At 38.1% G+C, this 21,506-nt stretch overlaps 2 protein-coding genes across 2 annotated transcripts in view; both read left to right on the forward strand.

Annotated features, from left to right (window-relative positions):
* The first annotated feature begins 6,046 nt into the window (after positions 1-6,046).
* Positions 6,047-16,231, forward strand: LOC134005418 (tyrosine-protein kinase receptor TYRO3-like). Its single transcript, XM_062444312.1, has 9 exons — positions 6,047-6,097; positions 6,883-6,987; positions 8,960-9,040; positions 9,118-9,210; positions 11,274-11,395; positions 13,229-13,338; positions 13,655-13,814; positions 13,938-14,074; positions 14,834-16,231. The coding sequence occupies exons 2-9, from the start codon at positions 6,885-6,887 to the stop codon at positions 15,159-15,161; spliced, it is 1,134 nt and encodes a 377-aa protein (XP_062300296.1). The 5' UTR covers positions 6,047-6,097; positions 6,883-6,884; the 3' UTR covers positions 15,162-16,231.
* A 768-nt stretch (positions 16,232-16,999) lies between these two features.
* The window catches only part of peli3 (pellino E3 ubiquitin protein ligase family member 3), a 24,450-nt gene continuing 19,943 nt past the window's right edge, over positions 17,000-21,506 (forward strand). Inside the window, exons 1-3 of the mRNA XM_062444522.1 lie at positions 17,000-17,013; positions 20,483-20,555; positions 20,689-20,784. Of these exons, the coding sequence (XP_062300506.1) occupies positions 17,000-17,013; positions 20,483-20,555; positions 20,689-20,784 (183 nt within the window). The remainder of the gene's footprint in view (positions 17,014-20,482; positions 20,556-20,688; positions 20,785-21,506) is intronic.

Consider the following 21,506-nt stretch of genomic DNA (forward strand, 5'->3'; position numbering starts at 1 on the left):
GGACAACTGCTGTCGGTTCTTTGCTAGTAGTGTGTGCACCACAGAAATGACAGGGAGCTTGAAGTGACACCTGCTTTATTGCTGAAACATGAAGCTCCTTTATTATTTCAGTTTATCTTGCCATACTTATATGGTGCATATTCCTAAATTAACTCATTTTTGCCCCCTTCATGGTCTTGATGATTGTTATGTAAACCCTGTTCCATTCACATGTGAAATATTCCTCATGGATCTTCTTCAAGGGATAGTCTTGTATATTGGTTGCTTTGTATTTTTAAAGTGCTGTTTTTCACTGATTTTGCATTTTTCCTATCTAAGTCTAAGTGGGATGAAATTCGACTGAAAGTTGGCACAGTGAATCAAGTTCCTGTGCTCCAAGCTTGTGGAGGAGGACCAATCAGAACTATTTTAAGCCCCTGGATGGAACGTAATGATGCTCGCTATTTACTGATGGATGTTGCATTCGCCCAAGAAGAGGAGCAGTCTGGTCACCTCAGCCTACTGCGGGTTCACCTTTTAGAAGCAGACATATCTACCCCAGGATATCAAAACAGCCAGCCAGTCTTGGACCTCCAGACCAAACCATTCCCTGCCACATTCCATCCGAACCAGATAAGCAACCACCTGAACCGCAGCCAGGCTCTGAACCTGGGCTCCATCAGCCACAGAGGCTTCAGGCTTGGCTTCTCCTACTCAGGAGCATGTGTGTTTGTAACATCCATCAGGCTGTACTACAGAAGGTGCCTTGACACAGTGGCTAACCTGGCCTTGTTTGGGAGGACAGGGGCCGGGTCGGTCGCCCTCGTGGGTTCCTGCATGGAGGGAGCAGTGGTGGTTTCTCCGCCTGTTAGAGATTGTAATGTGGATGGAGTGTGGGGTCCAGTGCAGGGGGGGTGTACCTGCAAACCTGGACATCAAGCCATGAATGATACCTGTCAAGGTAAGAAAAGTGACAAGCTTAAAGTAATATTAAATGATGTTTATTACTGAAGTGGTGGTGGTGTACTGAAGTGCATTATATTGACTGGTGTTCCTAATATTTTGCCCCTATAATGTATGTTAGTGGGATGGTCAAAATACCACCATGACCTCAGTAATAAACATAAAGTAGAATTATCACCTTCTTATCAATGTCAATAAAAACTGTAAATATATATTTCATAAAAGTAGAATCTATAGGTGTACCTAATAAAGAGGCCAGTGAGTGTATATAGTAAATTAAACTTAACATATTACATACCATGATGGAAGTAAACGATAGCTTGTACGTTTAATAATAGACATTAAATAAGAGGAAGAAATATAAAACATTTAGATTAGTTCATTAAATGAGATTGTTGATAGTAAATGTATTTTTTCCTCAGAAGTCTGACTTCTATTTCACACTTTAAAAAGATAAAAAATATTCTTCTTAGTCAAAACTTTTTTTTTTTTCATGTGGCCATTTCCTATCATCCAGACTACAGCATCACCAATACTATGGTCATTTGAAATGTATAAACATGCAAATATTCCAAAATGATATAAAGTTTATAAAGTAACCAAGGAAGAAATATAAAATTCATGAAAATAAAACAAATAAAAATAAATAGACTATTTAGACTCTTATTGTTCACACTCAGCCAAAAACTGTTTTACTCTTAAGTTTGCTTTGGAGAATATTCTCATATGTTTGATAAGTACCAGCTCTGTTTTCTATATGAACAGCAGATGTCACATTAGCAACAATGTAGTTTTACACAATGTTTCTGCAGCAGTGGGAACTGAACATTAACAGCATGTTCAGGGATCAGGTTGTCATGGGAACACAACAGCTCAGTCATTTTTTATAAAAAGATACATGCTGACGCAAAGATTTCACAAAGACGCTAAAAGGAGCTCAGATAGACTTTCACTTCCTCTTTCTCAGTCGGTCCCACTCTTTTTGTTTCCTTTCTTTGTTTCCTGTGCATCATTCACATTTTAATGTTCCCTCTATTTAAACACAGACTAGTTAACTGCTGGTTCAATGTTCATGACATGTCAAATCACAAAGGTGTGCAAGGAGCTCATGCTGTGAGATACTGTAGACTCAATAGACACAACTACACTACAGTGCATTTAAACTGTTCTCATGATTTTTGGCTGTGTTCATGCATACATCATCAATGTTTCCAAAGATATTCTTTTTCGTTTTTTATTTCAACCAATCATTTATGATAGGTCTATAATACACTGTAACATTAACCCATTATTATGTTGATGCTATATTGACCCAAACTGAGTACATTTTGACCCAGTGATTTTTGGGTCTTGAACACTTTATTTTACAGCCAAGAAAATATTATAACCGTATTTAAAAAAAAACATTACCACCATTTTCTCTGTTTGACCAGCATGTAGGATGGGCTACTACAAACCTGCCAATGAGAGTGGAGAATGTCGGCTTTGCCCACCAAACAGCAGGACTCACAGGGAGGGATCAGAGAAGTGTGACTGCGCGCAGGGTTTCAGCCGTCTGCCAACTGACCCCCATGACCTCGGCTGCACTAGTAAGGAACGCTGATTGTGTTCACAGGAAATGTTATCGTACTGTACAACTGACTTATTGGATGGCAGCTGTGTTCATTTAAAACATGAAACTATAGTGGACATCATGCACTCCACCAGGATTGTTTCCTTTATCTACGTACAAACCAGACATTATCCCATCACAGTGATTTGAAAGATACTATAGTATGATAACATAACAATCCTGTACATAGGAGCTTTACATCATTGCTGCTTAAAGGATTTGATGCACTGTTCTTATATTTATTTATTTTTTTTTAAAACTTTTTTTTATATTGGATTTTCATTTTCATACAATTTCAGTTACAAGAATTCACCAAAATAATGATTTATGGACACACACACACACACACACACACACACACACACACACACACACACACACACACACACACACACACACACACACACACACACACACACACACACACACACACACACACACACACACACACACAATGTAAATCGAAATTAGGTCAATCTGCAAACAAATAACAATAGGACAAATGAATAAATAAGTAAATAAACAAAAATAATAATGAATAAAAATAAATAGACAAATTCAATTAATTAAGGAAAAAAATGATATTATATTTATTTTAAAATGGATCACTTCTACAATTGATTATGCAAAGAGGTAAACCTGATTAGATCTTCAGGCATATTAAAGGACCACTGTTTAGGATTTAGTGGCATCTAAGAAGATAGTAAGTAAGATTGAGATTGGAACCAACTGAATACTCCCCCTCCGCTTCCAAGCATGTAGGAGAACCTACAGTGTCCATGAAACTGTCGAAATATGTGCAAAGCCCTCTCTAGAGCCAGTGTTTGGTTTGTCCTTTCTAAGCTACTGTAGAATCATGGCAGAAGAGGAACTGTTCCCTATGTAGATATAAAGTGCTCATTCTAAGGTAACAAAAGCACAGTGATTCTTATTATCAGGTGATTATACACGAATTAAAACATACTTATGAATATTATATTCCATTTCTGCCAAGTCCATTTCACTAGATGCCACTAAATTCTACACACTGCACCTTCAAGTTGATTCTCCACAAATATGAACTCCATCATATGACACTGATTCCTGTCCCCCTCCCCCCCCCCCCCCACAGAGCCGCCCTCAGCCCCTGTAAATGCAACAGCACGTCACCACAATGACTCCGTGCTCATCGTAACGTGGGACCCTCCTCATGACCGAGGAGGCAGACAGGAAGTGACGTATCGAGTCAAGTGCAAGGAGCAAGCAGAGGCTGGCGGTCAGTGGAAGTCCTGTGGAGAGCATGTGGTTTTCCTGACCAACACATCTGTCAGCATCACGGGACTAAACCCACAGAGCGACTACATGCTGTCAGTGGAAGCCTGGAATGATATATTAACCCTGCCGTTGCCGGGGGCGCCAACTCCATCCACTGCCACTGTAACCATCCATAGATGTATGTAAAACCTGATCAGATGACGTATGATACATAAGATGTGGGTTCAATTCTGCTATCAGTTACTACATTTATAATATGTGTCATGTCATGAGTCATGTCATGAGTCATGAGCAATAAAACACAACCTTGTTCAGTTCTGCACACTCAGGGGTTTTGACAGCTAGAGACTTTGATTTGGTATGACAACTAGTTTATGGTGGCTTGTGTTATTGTCAGCTAGATAGATATTGGCATGGAAACGACACTACGAGTTAGTTCACTTTGTCACCTCTGCATGTGATACCGTTATACATTTTACTACTAGATTTTAGCATCTACCATAATCATGTAATGGCCACTCGTGGTAACAGTAGCTGCAATTCAGGAAAAGTTACGTAGGTTTTCCTTAAAAGTACATTAAGCACAGTTACCAGCTGTGCTCAATTATTTGTTTTTTGGCCATTTGGGGGCAGCACAACAAGACCTGTTAAATGTCTTAACAAACAGCTGTCTGTTTACGGGTCAATGACGTATAAGGATTTTCAACAACTCAATTTTAAATAATAAAAACAAGCATATCTAATGCAGTAGTTCAAACATTCAGAATGTTGTGTACCTGACAATTCATATTACAATTTGAAAGTGATTTTAGTGGGTTTTTCAAGATTAATTGGCACTGGCCTGAAAAAAAAGTCATTTGGTGCGACCATGATTCATCTTGAAATGTCTTATCTAAATAAAAGATCATCATTTACAAAGATTTAAAAAAAAATGCAAATACTTTGTTTCCAAACACTTTATATTACTGAAAACTTGTAAAAAAAAAGATGTGAAGCGTGTTAAGTATATTAATTTATTTCAAGATGAATCATGGTCGCACCACATGACTCTTTTTAAAGGCCAGTGCCAATTAATCTTGAAAAACCCAGCTTCAGGTACACAACATTCTGAATGTTTGAACTACTGCATTAGATATGCTGTTTTTTTTTTATTATTCTACAATTGAGTTGTTCTAAATCCTTATACGTCATTGACCCTTACACATCCAGCAGACATAGAGCAACATTAGCATATATGTGGCTCATAATTATAACCAACTACTAAACTGAAACACACTGAACAGCTCAATTAGTGCAACTAAAAAGTACTTCTTTTTTCTTACAGGGAAAGTTCCTCCTGTGGTGATCACTGTGACTCCAGATTCACAAATCTCAGAGAATATAACACCAGCCACTCAGCAACAGAGACGCTTCTCCATGTGGGTGATAATCAGTGTTTTATTTGGCAGCCTGTTGCTCATGGCTATAATCCCCATAGCTGTGTGTACTATGCGCAGAAAGTACACTAAACTCAGGTAATTGGAGGTTCCACTTCATTTTCTTTGGCCTTGTCACTTTATTGTTCTGCCTTTAAAAAAAATATTATCTCCATTTTTGGTGTTTAATCTGATTTATTCCAAGAAAAGCAATAACATAAAACATACTGTGTTCATGGCTATGATTTCAAGACAGAACTATTAGATACTAAAGGTTTAGAACTGCAAATGTCTGGGTATAGTTTAATGTTAGGACATTTTAATTGATTTAATTGAGAATGTTAAATAAATGATGTAATACTTCTGTAATACACTGTTGTAGCTACAGATGTTATAATACTCACATTCTATAAAAAAGTATTTTGCCATTTCCCATGACTTTGAAAACAATTACATTTATTTTAGTTTTTAATACTGTTAATAAATGTTGTGATCAAGTTACACTAAAGTTAGCCTGCCCTACCTACCCTACCTTACCCTAAAATTTTAGTTAGCTGTTGTGGTGACATCAGCCAAAAAGTTAATTTTGGGGCTTGTGATGCCACATTTTTTCAAGCAATCAACACTTTTTCAGAGCAACTTAATGTTTTTAGGGTATTTGGCCTATTTTCCATGATTGAATACTTGACTACATATATTTTATGCCGATGTACGGAGAAATTTCAACATGTTTAATGACGTGGAGTTTTTGCTGACAATGACAAAAATGAATTTTCACACAGGTCTGAGCAGGAAGTAGAGCTTTTGCCGATGAACACTGGAATCTCCTACCGACGTGAACAAGAGCCGGAGGTTACACCCCTGCAGGCTGATAGTAAGTGTCATATTCTTGAAGAGTCATAAGTCAGCGGTTTTGCTGGTTTTATTTCACCATCTTTGACCTTCCAAAATCAGGGTGTCTACTTCCTTAAACCTAAAAAGCTCAGTTTTCTTCCTCTGCGGTTGTGCTGAATGACATCAGTATTAGGACAGAATGGAAATTCTTATTCATGCTGAAGCATATTGTGAGAAATTATGAAAGCAGGACTGGTTAGCATTTAACCATTTCAAATCACAGTGTGTATTGATGTATTAACAGCAAATAAATTGAAAGTTAAGTATAAAATGATTACCACACTTTTAATTGTGAATAATCCTATGTTTCAATGTTTTTTATTGCACATAGCTATAATATTTTATACTACTGCTAGTACACATCATTTCTATCCTCCTATAAATTGACCATCATGCAAAGAAGAAACTGATTTTATCTTTACAGAATGCACAAAGATGAATTTGATATCGATCCTCTTTTCCACTTGTATGGTTTGAATGAAAACCAGCGTGTTCCTTTAACATGGCACAATTGAAAACTGAGGAAAAAATAGTCCTGTGCACAAAATTAGTCAGTGTGACATGAGCTGTATGTTTGATACTTGACACTATTGCACAGTACTTTTAATATCTATCTAAAACATAGAAAATAATAACATACATGGTGTGTATTTTTGCAGCACATATATGAAAATGTATATCTCTCTATGTTGACCTTGTGTTTCATAGGACAAACTTAATGAGCTCAGCACACAATAAAGCCTCTTCATTTTATAACATTTGAAGGCATGGTCCAGTTGTTGGAGGGGATCAGTAGCCGGCTGTTGGACAACCTGAAGGAAGTCCTGGTCGAGAGAACCCAGCTCACACTGGGCAAGGAGCTTGGCAAAGGTCGGTTCCTGATTCCTCATCAGCAACAATCCTGTCTTATCTCTAGGGTGGATAATACTGTGGATGACATATATTTTCTGCTTCTTACATCTGACTGGACAAACCCAGTCCCAAATGATTTAATATTCACGATACTGCGCAGTGTGTTTGACTTCTTTATACACATTCTCTAGTGATTCATCTTGATATATTGGATGCAAAATATCCCATAATGTATAAACATCAGTGAACAAGAGCTGTCTGCTAACCACATCAACTGTAGCTATGTATGACCACCAGAATGACCAGGATTGTGTGCATCTATTTTGGCAAGTGAAAGAGTGTAAAAAAGTCTAATGGACTCACATTAGATTTAGAAATCTTTGAAAAACGAATTAGTGTATATGGGTCAATGACGTGACTATGACATTTTCAGTCTAATTGCATTTTTTTCAGTTAGAAAAAGGTTTAAATTGATTAAAAAAAATACCATATATATGTAGTACCTTTCCTTTATATGTAATCACTTTAACTTTTCAAAAACCACAAGTTATTAGTAATTTTTCTGTTATTTAAAGTGACAAAATATCATGTGGTGCGACCAATAATACCAATAACTGTATTAAATACAGAGTAAAATATCACTTTTAATATTAATCACTGATACAGTATGCTTAACTAATTGTATTTTTAAATTTTTTCAATCATTTTTAAGCAATTTACAGGAAAAATAAGTCTTACATGCATTTAAGAAGGCAACTGTGACATTATAGAACATAAATATGAGATTATTATTTACAAAAACTTAAAAGACATGCAAATAATTTGTTTCGAAACACTTAAATTCATTTATTTTAACATAGATCATGGTCGCACCACATGACTTTTTTAAGGTCAGTTCTAATTCATCGAGATGGAAAAACACATAAAACACCTCATTTACTATTTTCATATGTATTTATGTGTACTCAACATTCTTAATGTTTGAATTACTGCAATACATATTCCCATATTTATTATTTTTAAATAAATCCTTATACGTCATTGACCCATATGTGCTCATGCAGCCCTACACTATCCATTGAAATCAACTTTTGAACCAATCAAAGGGGAGACAAAGGCTGTGATGTTTGCAGATTTACTGTACACTGTATCTATAACAGCTTCTTTGAGTTGTTGTCAATGAGGTTTGGGAACTTTTAAGAGGTAGTGAGTCAAGTCTTCATCTGAATGCTCCATGTAGTTCAGACACTTATCCAGTCAGGCTGAAAAAAAATCTTAATGCATGTTTTCCAGAACTAAATCTTTTAACAAGACTAAGAGTCTACAACTAATGACAATGTAAGCGTGTTTAGCAGTTAATATTTAACATGTTACTTTCATATACACCAAGTATAGCTGAGACTGATTGGAATGTCATTAGTTAGCAAATAGTTGGTCATAAACTGAAGTATTAGAAAATTTTAAATTCTGACCAACTGGTGGTGCTAGATGAAAAGTCAGGGGATCACCAGAGTCATTAGGACTCATGGAACCCTCTTGGAACCTTGAAAGTCAGTACAAAATGTTATCACAACCCAGTAAAGATATTTAGAGATATTTCCATCTGGACCAAATGGTGGACCACTGACCAACTGACATTGCCATCGCTACATCCATGCTGCTAGTGTTGCTAAAACTGTAGGATCAGATTTCCATTACTAATCAAGTCTAGGACAGAAAATGTATTGAGCTGCAATTCTTCATGTGCCAATGCAATACAAGAATCTGAAGAGGTAGTCCAGGACTTCATGTTGTTAATTTCCTACACTTTAGTACAACTTCGACAGGAGAGGTGATTGATTTGTGAAGTCATTTGCACACTTCAGTACACTGGAAACCATAATTACAGACATCAATCATTTCCTTTAAATACAGTTAACCAAAAAAACGTTCAAAATTAGATATCCACATTTTAAAATGGTGATAATATCAGTCCTTTTCTTTCCTACAGGAGAGTTTGGCTCAGTCTACGAAGGAATCTTTACACCACAGGAAGGCACGGATATCAAGGTTGCTGTGAAGACCATGAGAGGTGTGTACTGAATGATAGCCTAAAGTCTTTATCAGAACTCTACTGTTTCTGATGTTTGTTCTGTCTTCTTCGTCTAGTTGGAATCCACAGCCAGCAGGACTTACATGAGTTTTTGAGCGAGGCAGATATCATGAAGAACTTTCATCATGATAATGTGGTCAGACTACTTGGTAAGATACAAACACCTATCACTACTGCTTGACTACTAAGAGTTTTCTAGTGTAATAACATGTTCCTCAGTTCTTAGGACACACCCTTTGTGTCCTTTGCTGTTTGCAGTATCAACGAATCCATTGCATACTGGTCCCTTGTTTACTTTTAGAGTGGCTTCATACTTTCATTGAGTCACAGTTCCAGTCAACTAACTTTAATAACCCTTTATCGGGCAAGTGACTATATCTGGTAACTTCCGTAAACATCCAAAATAGCTTCCCTTTATATATAGACTTTTTGGTATATGTTTTACACTAGACCGGTGAGGAACCATATATGGCAACTTCAATGAACTTGATTTGCAACATATAAAAAGTCACAAACGCAAAAAAAAGTCATGTAATATTCCCCAATAACTCTCTAGGTTAATGAACATTTCCAAGTATTTCAATGAGTGCCTATAAAGGGTTAACGCTCTTTAGTGTTTGTTTGCCATGTCTTTCAAATGAGACATGCACTTGCAATGGGACACACTTTATTGGCTTATCAAGCTGTAGGCAATTATCACTTGGTTTGTTTGGTTGGAAGAGCCTGGAGTCAACTTTACAGATTGACAAATCAAAGTGCTGAACTGAAATTGGCTGAAAGCTGCAAATAAAGAAAGAAAGAAAGAAAGAAAGAAACCGAAAGCTATTGATTGTCATGGGAGTAGCAGTACTGTCAGTAGTCATTTGATTCAAAGTTAATATCAAAAGTAATGCTTTATAGACATGCTATTGATTTCCTTAGTAATAGACTTATTCAGTAGTATAAGGTAAAGAGAACTTCAGCTCAATGGTCCAAACTACCTTTCAGAGTTTTCAATCGCATCATATGGTCTTTATCATCATTTAATAGAAATGATGGTGGAACTTTAACAACATATGTAAATATATGTAGCCGTCCACTGACTCTTGGTTAATCCAGTCTCTTGTCTTGCGTGGGTCTTTGCTGTTTCACCATAGATCATTCCTGTCCTCCTCTCTGGCAGTGGATAGAAGGTCCTATACCAAGACAGATTTTATTGTTTAATGACTGACCATATATGGGCCATCTATATTTGGTGAATGAATAAAAGATTGTGATTTATCCAAAGGCTATTAAGTGGACCTTTGAGCTGATATTCTCTTTACCATATAGACTGTACTGTCTCAAAAGGTCAAGAATGAAAATCCATTCTCAAAAGGCTGATTCTATGTCTTGGGGTGGTCAACTCAGCACATCAGAAAAAATTAAGCAAAGTAACAATAAACTCTAAACTCTAAAGTCTACGTGCAACAAGAACCACTACTCGTACAGGTGACTGAAACGTAGTGACTGCGAACAATAAATCATCAGTCCTATAGAAACCAGATATAACACCATTATAAACTGTCAGTCCTTTGAAGAGTCATACCAACAGCCTGCACACCCTACTTGCAAACAATACATCAACTCACAGTTAACAACCAAATGCTAAGCCACCATGTCAACATTCAAATACTACAAATGCATCATTGTTAGTGTAAAAGAAAGCATAGCAACCATAGAACTGCCACTCAAGGCGTTGGGGTCTCCTCCCATGTTGACAGAATACCTAAACAGGAAAACATCCTTATTGGATGCTCAAACTGCCTCAACCGGCTTTCAATACTTCTTTGCACAGAAGGAAAGGAATTCTGATCAGACTTGTTTGACTCAGTAACTCACCAGATTAGCCATTGGCACATTTGAGCACAATTTTGGTAAAAACTGCCTCACTTGTAAATTATGCTAGCCCAATCCCTTACATTCGACTTCTAAACCCTTAACATAGTTATTTTCAATCCTCATATATCAAAAATTTAAAAAAAAGTCTTTACCATTTTGACAGCAAACACATTTTCTGACCTGGCTGTGTTGCTGCTTGCACTGTCATTCACAGTGTTTGCAAAAACTAAATCTGACATAGTTTGCCCCTGGTTCTAGAGGCACTCTACCCACACACTCAGTCCAGCCATCTCTGTTCTATTACAACAACAACCAACCTCGTGACATACATGTGTATGTGTTCATCCTGCAGGGGTCACCTTACAAAGAGAGCAGGACTCTCCTCTGCCTGTTCCTCTGGTCATCTTGCCATACATGAAACATGGAGACCTGCGCCGCTTCCTCATTGCTACACGCTATGGTGATATTCCTATGGTGAGATACAGTCAGCAGATGCATGAGCATAATCTGGACTTTTTGCAACAATGTCAGCACATGTTTACCTAGACAGATACACACAAGGACACTCTGACATTTGACTCCACGCCTGGAACCCAGAGAAGACTGGATTACCATCCTGTCTATTGGCTATTATAACATTGCTACAATGAAGTACAACAGGGCAAGAAACACAGGCACTCTGACTTTTCCTCTATCATTACTGAAGCCAAAATGTACATGTGACCACATAAAATAACAATATTCAATGTGCAGAATATCATGAAATTCACTGAGAACAGTTATGCATCCCCCAAAATGAACCCTTTCCATTTTGGACAGTCTAGCACCACCCTCAGGACAAAATATCACATTGCCACATTTTCCAGCAAAAGGCTTTGATCCTGCCAGCTTGAGTTGTACACTGTAAAAGTAAAATCTTTCTCTTAACATTACAAAGTAGTCTATCACGAATGCATGCTTGCTTTATACAAGCCTTGCAAGATGACGTTGCATTGTGTTTCTGCAAAAGTTGAGGCATATTTAATGACACTATGTTTTCTTTGCATAGTGTCTTTTCATTGTTTGCCCTCTGTGCTGGAACCCACAGTCTGCCAATACAGTAATCACATTGGAATTAAAAGGCTTTGTTTTTAAGGTAGTGCCATTGTAGATCTGAACAAGGTGTTAGTATGATTACTGCATTTTTACAGTATGGTGTAATAAATATTGTACCATTTAGCAGAACCTAGTAGAGATTTCTGCAAATCCAGGTTAGCCATCATCATTAAAACCTATTACACAATATGCTGACATCAAACACAAATGAGATGAAAATTAAATACAAAAGTGTTGACCTTTAAGATGATAGAAAGATATAATGTATATATTTCTGGCAACAGAGATAATATGTAAGAGATCTAGAGTTAAACCTCTGCCTTAGTGTTAGCTAATGTTATTCTTGAAATGATAAAGAAACGTTTATTTGCACTGCCATTGAAAATTTGACAACAGAGGCTACAAAATACTTGGGACAAACTATAAAAACACGCAGAGCAGCATGTCCACATTTATAGAACGGTAAGCTGATGTTATTACAACATTATCAAAGGCAGTGAATGTAACATTAACATTAGTTTCAGCTGGCAATCCTTAATATTTATAGGCTATCACTAAGAATGAGTGTAGGATTAATGCCAATCATTTTAATCTACAATATGTTGTCCAATGTTTTAATTGGTCATCTTAAGCCAGAGGTCTCCAACCCTGCTCCTGTAGAGCTAATGTCCTGCATGTTTTAGGTATCTCCACCACTCTAACACCTGATTCTAATAATTAGTTCATTTTCAAGCAGCTGAAGCTTGTCAAAGGGCTTGATAACAAGTTAATAATTAGAATCAGGTGTGTCACTATTTTAGTGAATAACTTCACCATAAACAACACCGGTAGCCATGGTAACTGTACAGACCAAGGATGTTGGCAGCGTCAGCGTTAGAATGCTTTCAAAGACATAAAAATCAGAAATGCACGATGAAAATGCTAATGACATTTCAAGATAGAAATTGGACACTGAGACTAAGACACTAAGATTAAATTAGGATCGGTTTTCATTGATTAAAAACTAACACCATTCAAAATAAACTAAAAATACAACTAAAAAACCACATAAATCAAAATGAATACTGCTTTCCGAAATGGTATTGTGCTTTTTGAGTTTTCCATTACATCAAACATGCTTTACATCCATCATTCTCCTCATCAAAACCCACAGCTCACCTTAACTATTTCAGATAAATGACAGCATACATCCCTCTCCACCCTCTCTCCCAGTTTGTGCCACATCAGAGTCTCCTGCGCTTCATGATCGACATCACGGCAGGCATGGACTACCTGAGCTCACAGGGTTTTCTGCACAGAGACTTGGCTGCACGCAACTGCATGTGAGTCCATCAGGGGGAGACACTGAGAGGCAGTCATATCAGAGCAGGGGGAGCTTGAAATCAAGGACTCCTTGTTCATATATAACTGTGTCTCTGTCCTCAGCTATTGGTATTCAACCATGGCTTGTATCTGGGAAGGAAGCAGCTAGAGGCTTCAATGAAATAGAATGAGGGCCTCACAGGAAACTGTGGGTTTTGGGATAAAATATTCAAAATAATGCATCAGATTTTTGTTTTTTTTGATCTGACTCCAGAGAGTATAGCCTGTGCTGATTATCCAAAAATACTTATTTACTTTGTGTTTTCTAATCCACAGGCTGGGTGATGACCTGAGGGTGTGTGTGGCTGACTTTGGCCTGTCAAAGAAAATCTACAGCAACAATTATTATCGTCAGAGAGTAGCAATCCGTGTGCCTATCAAGTGGATGTCCATGGAGAGCCTGTCTGAGTCCATCTACACCACCAAGAGTGATGTGGTGAGTTCAGTGTTAAGTGGAAGACCCACTTTGAAAGTGCAAATCTGACTCAGTATTATTTAGTTATGGCATTAACTGAATGCCTGAATGTGAAACTTGTATCTCTTGTTCCTGTCCTCTCAGTGGTCATTCGGGGTGACAATGTGGGAGATTGTGTCCCGGGGCAAAAATCCTTATCCTGGAGTCCACAACCACGAGCTGCTTGACCTGCTGCTGTCAGGACACAGACTGAAAGCACCAAATGACTGCGACCAGAAACTGTGAGTCCCTTCCACTTAATATTAAATAAACATGCTAAAGAAAGGATGAGTTCAATTCCAACACTATTGTGTGTCTCTGCAGCTGTATATTCATATTTGTAAGGATTGATTTTTGCAACAGATTCAGGAGCCATAATATTCATACCTGTGTGCATTTATGTTTAATCCTTTTTTCATATTATTTAATTTTCCACATATGTGCCCATTCAGATTTTACAAACGAATACATTATATAATTTAGAGCGACAAATTCCATTATTTTCATTATCAATGAATATTTGGATTATTTTCTCGATGAATTGATTCGTTGTTTGATCCATAAAATGTCAGAAAATGGTGGAAATGTTCAATAATTGTTTCCTAAAGGCACAGGAGACATCCTCAAATGTCATCTTTTGCCCCCCCACCAAAGATATTTAGTTTACACTCATAGAGGACTGAAGAAAACAGAAAATATTCACATTTGAAAAGCTGGAATCAGACAATCTGGACATCTAAAAAAACCCTTTAAAACTATAAATTGGTTATTAAAATTGTTGGCGATTAATTTAACAGTTGGCGACTAATCAATTAATCGACTAATTGTTGCAGTTTTAGTACAATTAGGGATTCCACTGCAGTTCATTTTTTAACAAGTTGTGGTTATATACTATATACAGCAAATATATTTATGCAGATGTATAATGCTAGTATATATTTAAAAATTATATGTTTATTCTCTGCTCACCTCCTCCTGCCTCTGCCTTAACCCAAACACAGTTATGAAGTGATGCGGAGCTGCTGGGATGAAGAGCCGACCCGGAGGCCTGGCTTCAGGGAACTGGGTGAGGCACTGAAAGGTCTTCTGTCTGAGCTGCCGGTCCTGGAGGCCAGCCAGGAGGCCAACTACATCAACCAGGGCTTGGAGGTTGCTGCCGCCACTGCTGCTGCTGCTGCTTGTCAAGACCCACAGACAGACTTTGGAGGAAGAGAGGGAAATGTCTACTTGCCCACTCCTGTGGGGGCTGCTGCAGCCAGAGAGGAAGATATGGAAGAAGAGGATGGCTACCTTATGTGTGTTGCTGGCTCATCAGTTAAAGTGGATTAAAGTGGACTTAAGAAATGTGTTTGTGATAGAATGATAGAGATGTTGTATGTGTGTAAACCGCTCAGGGACATTTTAAAGTTGGGAGGGGCATCCAGGGGGGGCAGAGGCCAGTCATAAATCTGATTGCCCACCATAGATGCCCCCTCTTATTAAATCTGCAAGTTGATGAAGAACGAGAAACTGTCAGAAACTAAAACCGTTTGCACTTTTTAAAAGAATGTTTGTATATCTGTTACTATAAAATATATATTTCTAGAAAAGGTACAGAAGTGTATGGTAGATCATTACTGTCAGGAAAATGAAAAACATGTGAAATATTAGGAATGATTCAAAACAATATACTAATGTTACATTTTGAGATACAAAGATACAATAGGAACAAATGTTGACTTAAATAAATCAAATTAAATAATAAATCAAAACTGATCAGATACGAAGTCAAAATGGTGAGCCAAGTCAGAATTAAAAGATAGTCCAGGCTGCTATCTCATAACTTTGACTCAAAAAGTCTAACATGTGATTATATGTGACTATCTCATATTTAGAGTACCTCATAATTAAAAACCTATCCATTTTAGCACAGTATCTCATAATGTTGGCCTATCATGCATCATCATTTCATCATTCCTGACATTCAATCTGTTTTTCTCTTCCTGGTGGAAAGTGTCTTCCATATATATACAAACTTATAGTTGCACTTTTGAGTGTGTAAATGATGACTTCCAGGGATTTTGCTGTGACAGCAGCAGTAATGTATCAGATGTATTGTGTAGGTAGAACATGCATTCATACATATCATCAAACACAACAGACATTTTGACTTGCCATGAGTTAGTGCAGGTGTTACTAATAACATTAGTTGTATTCAAGTGTCCAGTAAACAATAACAGTGAGCCAACATAAATAATACCAGGACCCTGAAACTGAAGCAACTAAATGCATCTCAGTTTTCATTAATTGTATCATTTAGATGTGTGTTTCGTACTGTAGCAATGCTGTGAAAAAGGCCTATTCAAAACAGGCACTATTTCAACTGAGGCTGGATATTAAGCTTTATCATTTACCCCTTATATTTGGATCAAGGCGATATTTTTATATTTAGATATTGTACCTTACAGTTTTCATGTATTGAGGAATGATAATAGATAACATTTTACACATAGATGCAAATAAATGCAAATAAAATTAGACTTGGACAACATAGATACATATATATATATATTACAGAAATGTGAGAAAAACAACCAATTTCACTAGTCAAAGTTGAACAATGTGATTTAAAATACTGAAAATAGTCAGCATCCATGTGTAGCAATATCAAGATGTTAATTTTACTTTTGTACACATCACCCTGTCCCAGCAGCTGCTTGAAAGAGCAAGGCTTTTTGTGAAACTGTATATAATGTTGTCCTCAGCAAAATGTAGACTACTTAACAACATGGTGTTTTTAAAACTGCTTTTCATAATAAACTACAAATCCCATCACTGCTTTATTTCAAGATGTGTCCTGATTTGTCACAAACGCCACGTCACCTCACGTCACTACCGCACCTGCGCAGCCATCTTGAACCTCTAGCAAGCTACGGACACAGAAGGCAGAAAAAAAAGGAGTAAAATACAGCAGCCGAGCCTGAGGAAACAAGGATATGTCCGCTAGATTCAAGGATATATGAAATAATACAGGTCGGATACAGCGGAACGACAAGTGGACATTAACGGAGACGGTATAACAGCCATTTAAGTGCCTCGGATACCCGGACCTACAAGTCATCTTTTTTTTTTGCCGGAGTAGGAAGGAAGAGTCGAGTCGCCGACAGAAACACATCCAGAGTGAAACCATGAATCCCGAATAGTGAGTTTAACATGTTCCTCTAACGTAATAATGCGATAATTATTGTGTATGGTGAGAAAGCGTAATAATATGGTACGTGTATAATGGTGTATTCTTACGTAAATAACGTCTAGTCTCGTGAACGTCGTAAAATGTATTAGCAAACGTCAGCTAACAGGCTCCGGTTGAACAGGGCGCGGACTGCTTCTTTTACGTGTTTTCTCTCCTAAACGTCAGCTGACAGCTCGCTCGTGCCTTACCGTGTCGGCTGTGGCACGCGACCTTTCACGGGACTAATAAACGGTGTGAGAAGCATTCTGTAGCGGGCTCTGCTCTAGTACTTTTTTTTTTTTACTGGAAACGGGAATGGCAACAAATGGCGTTAGCTTACAGTAACGTGACATGAAGTAGTAAAATAAGAGATGTGGTAACTCGGGGCTGACCTGTAGCCTGTAGCCTTTGTTCCACATTCGTTTAAGTTGTCTTAAAAACACGACTTAAATCCTGACGTGTCACATACTCCTCATGCCTTCTTTTATTTACCATCATTGTTATTTAGGCCATACTATCTATCATTGTATGGGAGTTATGGACACATGAATACAAAAAATAGACTGTGGCTGTGGGATGGAAATGTCTTTTTAGTGTCATTAAGGTTTAGATGTTTCATAAAGGCCAGTTAGCATGTGGCTGCGTTGGTTCTTCTTGTCATTACAGTGTGTGAGGAAATGGCTCACCAGACTTAGAACTAATCCCACATCAATTATTAGCTAATTTATTTGTCATGTTAAAATATTTGGTTGCTACCGAATGATATAATTGTTAATCCAGCCGTTCGTTAAAGGGCCGAATCCTGCCCGGTGTTGTACCTGGAAGGTGTGGAGCGTTTCTGGGGCAAACGTTAGCTGATACGGCAGGTATCAGATGTGAGCCGACTGTAACGTCACGCTGGCGCAGCGGCTGTCCCGAGGCCGGCAGCTAGAGGCCGGCTTCCCTTTCAGGTCTTGCGGAACCCGGTCTAACTAGCTTAGCTAAAACCTCCACACCCTTAGCAGACAATGTTTATTCCCCTGAATGTTTACACACCCTGTGCAATCTGGTTTCTGCATATTCACTATTTCATCCACTATGATATCCACTGTCTAATGTTAGGGTATTACAGTAGGTTCTACTCCTCCATATAAAGAGTGATGGCGTTATTAGTGGTTATAGTGTTACATAAGCATTATTAAGAGCAACTTCTGGGTTGCCAGGTTGTGAAACATCTCTTGGCTCTATTTGTCTTCCCCCAGTTTGAAGCTAGAACTTAAGTCCATCAGCAAACCCGTCTTTAATGTTAAGTTTGACCACTTAGCTTTTGAAATAGGGCTGAATCATAATCTGTTTGTTAAAGGCTTATGAACATTTTCATCTGCAAACCTGAGAGGTTGTTTAAAAACCCACCTTTTAAATGATTCACCAACAGCCAAAACTGGCAGCTTCTTCTTATGAGTGATTTATAATAGGTTTATAAAGCCATTAGATACAACTTAAGAAACTTTTATCAAGAATGCCTTATTAGAAAATGGTACCACAAAATGATCATTTTATTATTTGTGTTTTTCACTATAGAACAATTTGGTTTGTCGTCAAAAAGTATTGAAATTCTACATACGTTTGTGTCATGTGTTGTTCTTAGTAATACCGGTATAATGTTCAGTGTGCTAAGACTTTGTCATTTTATGATGTTCACAAAATCAAAATGCTGATGTTGCATATTAATGCCATGACTGTACAGCAGCAACACATATAGTTGAGGGGTGAAGTAACTGTGCTGCTGGTTCAGCAGTGTCAGAAGTGTGGCAGAGGTCTGGTTACTTCAAGTCAGATCAACAACAAATCATCACATCAAAATATAAACGGAGTGAGAGGATGGTGAAATAAAAAAGTACACAACAACAACAACAACAAAGTTATTTGAGCATCGCAGGCAGAATCACATGGCTGAGGAGAGCCAGGAATCATGGGAGGTCTGTTGCTGCTGTTAATATTGAAGCAGTTTATTATATTGTTTTAATTTTAATAACACAAAAATACCATATAATTGAATTATTTTAAGGCAGTATTGCCCATTTTTAGTTCCATATTTTGTGTTTAGACCATTTTAACGGTGTGGAGCTTTACTTTGTTAAAAGTAAAAAGGAATTGTATGAAAACTTGTTGACAAAAATATAGTTTTGGTATCAACTCTACCTTCTAATGATTCCCAGTCCTACTTGTGTGGCAGTAAACAGTATTATTGATGTTAGCTGACAGCTTCACTGTAATTGGCCACCTCATTAAACTATATAAGGCTATGCACTTGAGAAGCTTGTTGCTCTTCCTGCTGACAGCCTCCAGCATCAGACCACATCAACGTGTGTGTGTGTGTATGTGTGTGGAAACATGCAGTGTGAGCAGGTTGCGACAGCGTCGTTGCCATCCAGTGTTTGTGTGATATTGTCAGTCGATCAGTTGAGGGTCAGGCTGCGATATGCGACAGGTCTCAGTTTCCTATGACACAAGAATAGCACTGGCATTGAGCAATTCTCTACAGCTGTCTGTGCTGTGTGTCAAATTCATGTGATGTTTTCCTCTCAGTGATTTGGGGGGGGGGGGGGGGGGGGGGGGGGGGGGGGGGATCAGTTTGTCAGAACCTGTGAGTTGGGCTGGGTCTCTAAGCTCACTGAGCACTCACTTAATTACATTAATTACATCATTACTGCAAGTCTGAACTGGAGTCTTAGTCACATTCTTTCTTAGTGTGCCTTACTGATTTTTCTAACCAATACACCATCATTTCATCATTTTTCTATTTTTATTCACTTGCTCAGATTCACACTTTTTTTTCCATTGGAACCAGTCTCCGATTTAAATCCTAATGTCAGATTAAAACTTTCAAGTTCAACATGTGATAACTTTGGCTTCTCGTGTTAATGAAAAACAAGCTTCTATTTCTTAAAGGTTCAGGGTCAAAGGTCAGGCATTGAAATAAATAAAAAAAGTTTCAAATGATACTCAGTACTACCTCCATGGCTGGATGAACCTGCTTTGGGGCCTGGGGTAAAAGTAAATTGTTAGGCCACTATCACCCCAACCCCTCCCCTCTGACCCCCCCTTTCTGTACAGAATGTCTATGCTGGAATACTACCTGACCCCTGATTTGCTATAGGATCATTTAGTTATACATAAATTAAGTGTAAAAGTTGATTATTGACTTAATAAATAAACCGCTGCTTGTAGAGCATACACACCCACAAAACATCTTAACTCAAAGACCACCAGCTTTTTCTGGAGCTCTCAACCACAACAACTGAGCTAACTATAAGATCTAAAAACAGTAACATTTGTTTTTCCTGCTTGGTTATCCAGTATTACAAGTGTGATAGTCAGCAGCACACTACACTGCCACACTGTGAGATGTTATACATGCAGTGAGTTTAATGTTGTGTCCTGATTGTTTTTATTTCAGTGACTATCTGTTCAAGCTCCTGCTCATCGGAGACTCTGGAGTAGGAAAGTCCTGCCTTCTGCTCCGCTTTGCTGTAAGTAGCTCTGTCTCTAAAAAAAACATGTTTTTCAGTTAGTGCCAGGCTCTAAATGTCTCTGTTCTAACTGTAACCTTTGTTCTTTGCTCACTGTGCTGTCGGCCTGACCCGCTCCTCACTTTATCTGCAGGATGACACCTACACAGAGAGCTACATCAGCACCATCGGAGTGGACTTCAAGATCCGCACCATCGAGCTGGACGGCAAGACCATCAAACTGCAGATTGTGAGTGCACACACACACACACACACACACACACACACACACACACACACACACACACACACACACACACACACACACACACACACACACACACACACACACACACACAACACTGTAACATTCACCTGAGCAAGGGCTTGGATCCAACCATTGTTATCAAAACACATGAGAGCCTTTGTGTGTGTGTGTGTGTGTGTGTGTGTGTGTGTGTGTGTGTGTGTGTGTGTGTGTGTGTGTGTGTGTGTGTGTGTGTGTGTGTGTGTGTGTGTGTGTGTGTGTGTGTGTGTGTGTTGTGCATTCAGATCAAGCTGTAACTGGATGCTGGTTTAGTTGAAGGAACAGGCTGTACCACCTTAAATACAACCAGTTTAATCAGCACACTTAGCTCTGCTTCATACATACAGATTGAATCTCCCTGCACGCTGTGCTTCTGTTTCTAACTTATTATCCATCAGTCCAAACACACCTGAAAAGAAATGAGGTCGTATAATTTTATGACTTACTCAGACTTACAAATTCTTCATGCTGCCAGTACTAAAAATGTACTAAAAGTATACTAAAAGTGGAAAAACATCAGGGCTTAATTTCATGAAGGAGTCTTAAGAAAAGTAAGACTTATTAAGCGTGACATATTTATCAAGCATCTCAGAACCCCTCCCAGGAAGCATGCTTATAGTCAACTGTTCTTTTTAGGAGTGTAATGGTATCAATGTTACAGTTCA

This window comes from Scomber scombrus, chromosome 23 (assembly GCF_963691925.1).
Source record: "Scomber scombrus chromosome 23, fScoSco1.1, whole genome shotgun sequence".
Taxonomy (NCBI): domain Eukaryota; kingdom Metazoa; phylum Chordata; class Actinopteri; order Scombriformes; family Scombridae; genus Scomber; species Scomber scombrus.

Excerpts from the sequence above, each read along its gene's own strand:
- LOC134005418 (XM_062444312.1), top strand. The coding sequence starts at position 6,885 with ATGGTCCAGTTGTTGGAGGGGATCAGTAGCCGGCTGTTGGACAACCTG. Across the intron at positions 13,339-13,654 it reads TTGGCTGCACGCAACTGCAT|GCTGGGTGATGACCTGAGGG; the intron begins GTGAGTCCATCA and ends TCTAATCCACAG. Across the intron at positions 14,075-14,833 it reads AATGACTGCGACCAGAAACT|TTATGAAGTGATGCGGAGCT; the intron begins GTGAGTCCCTTC and ends ACCCAAACACAG.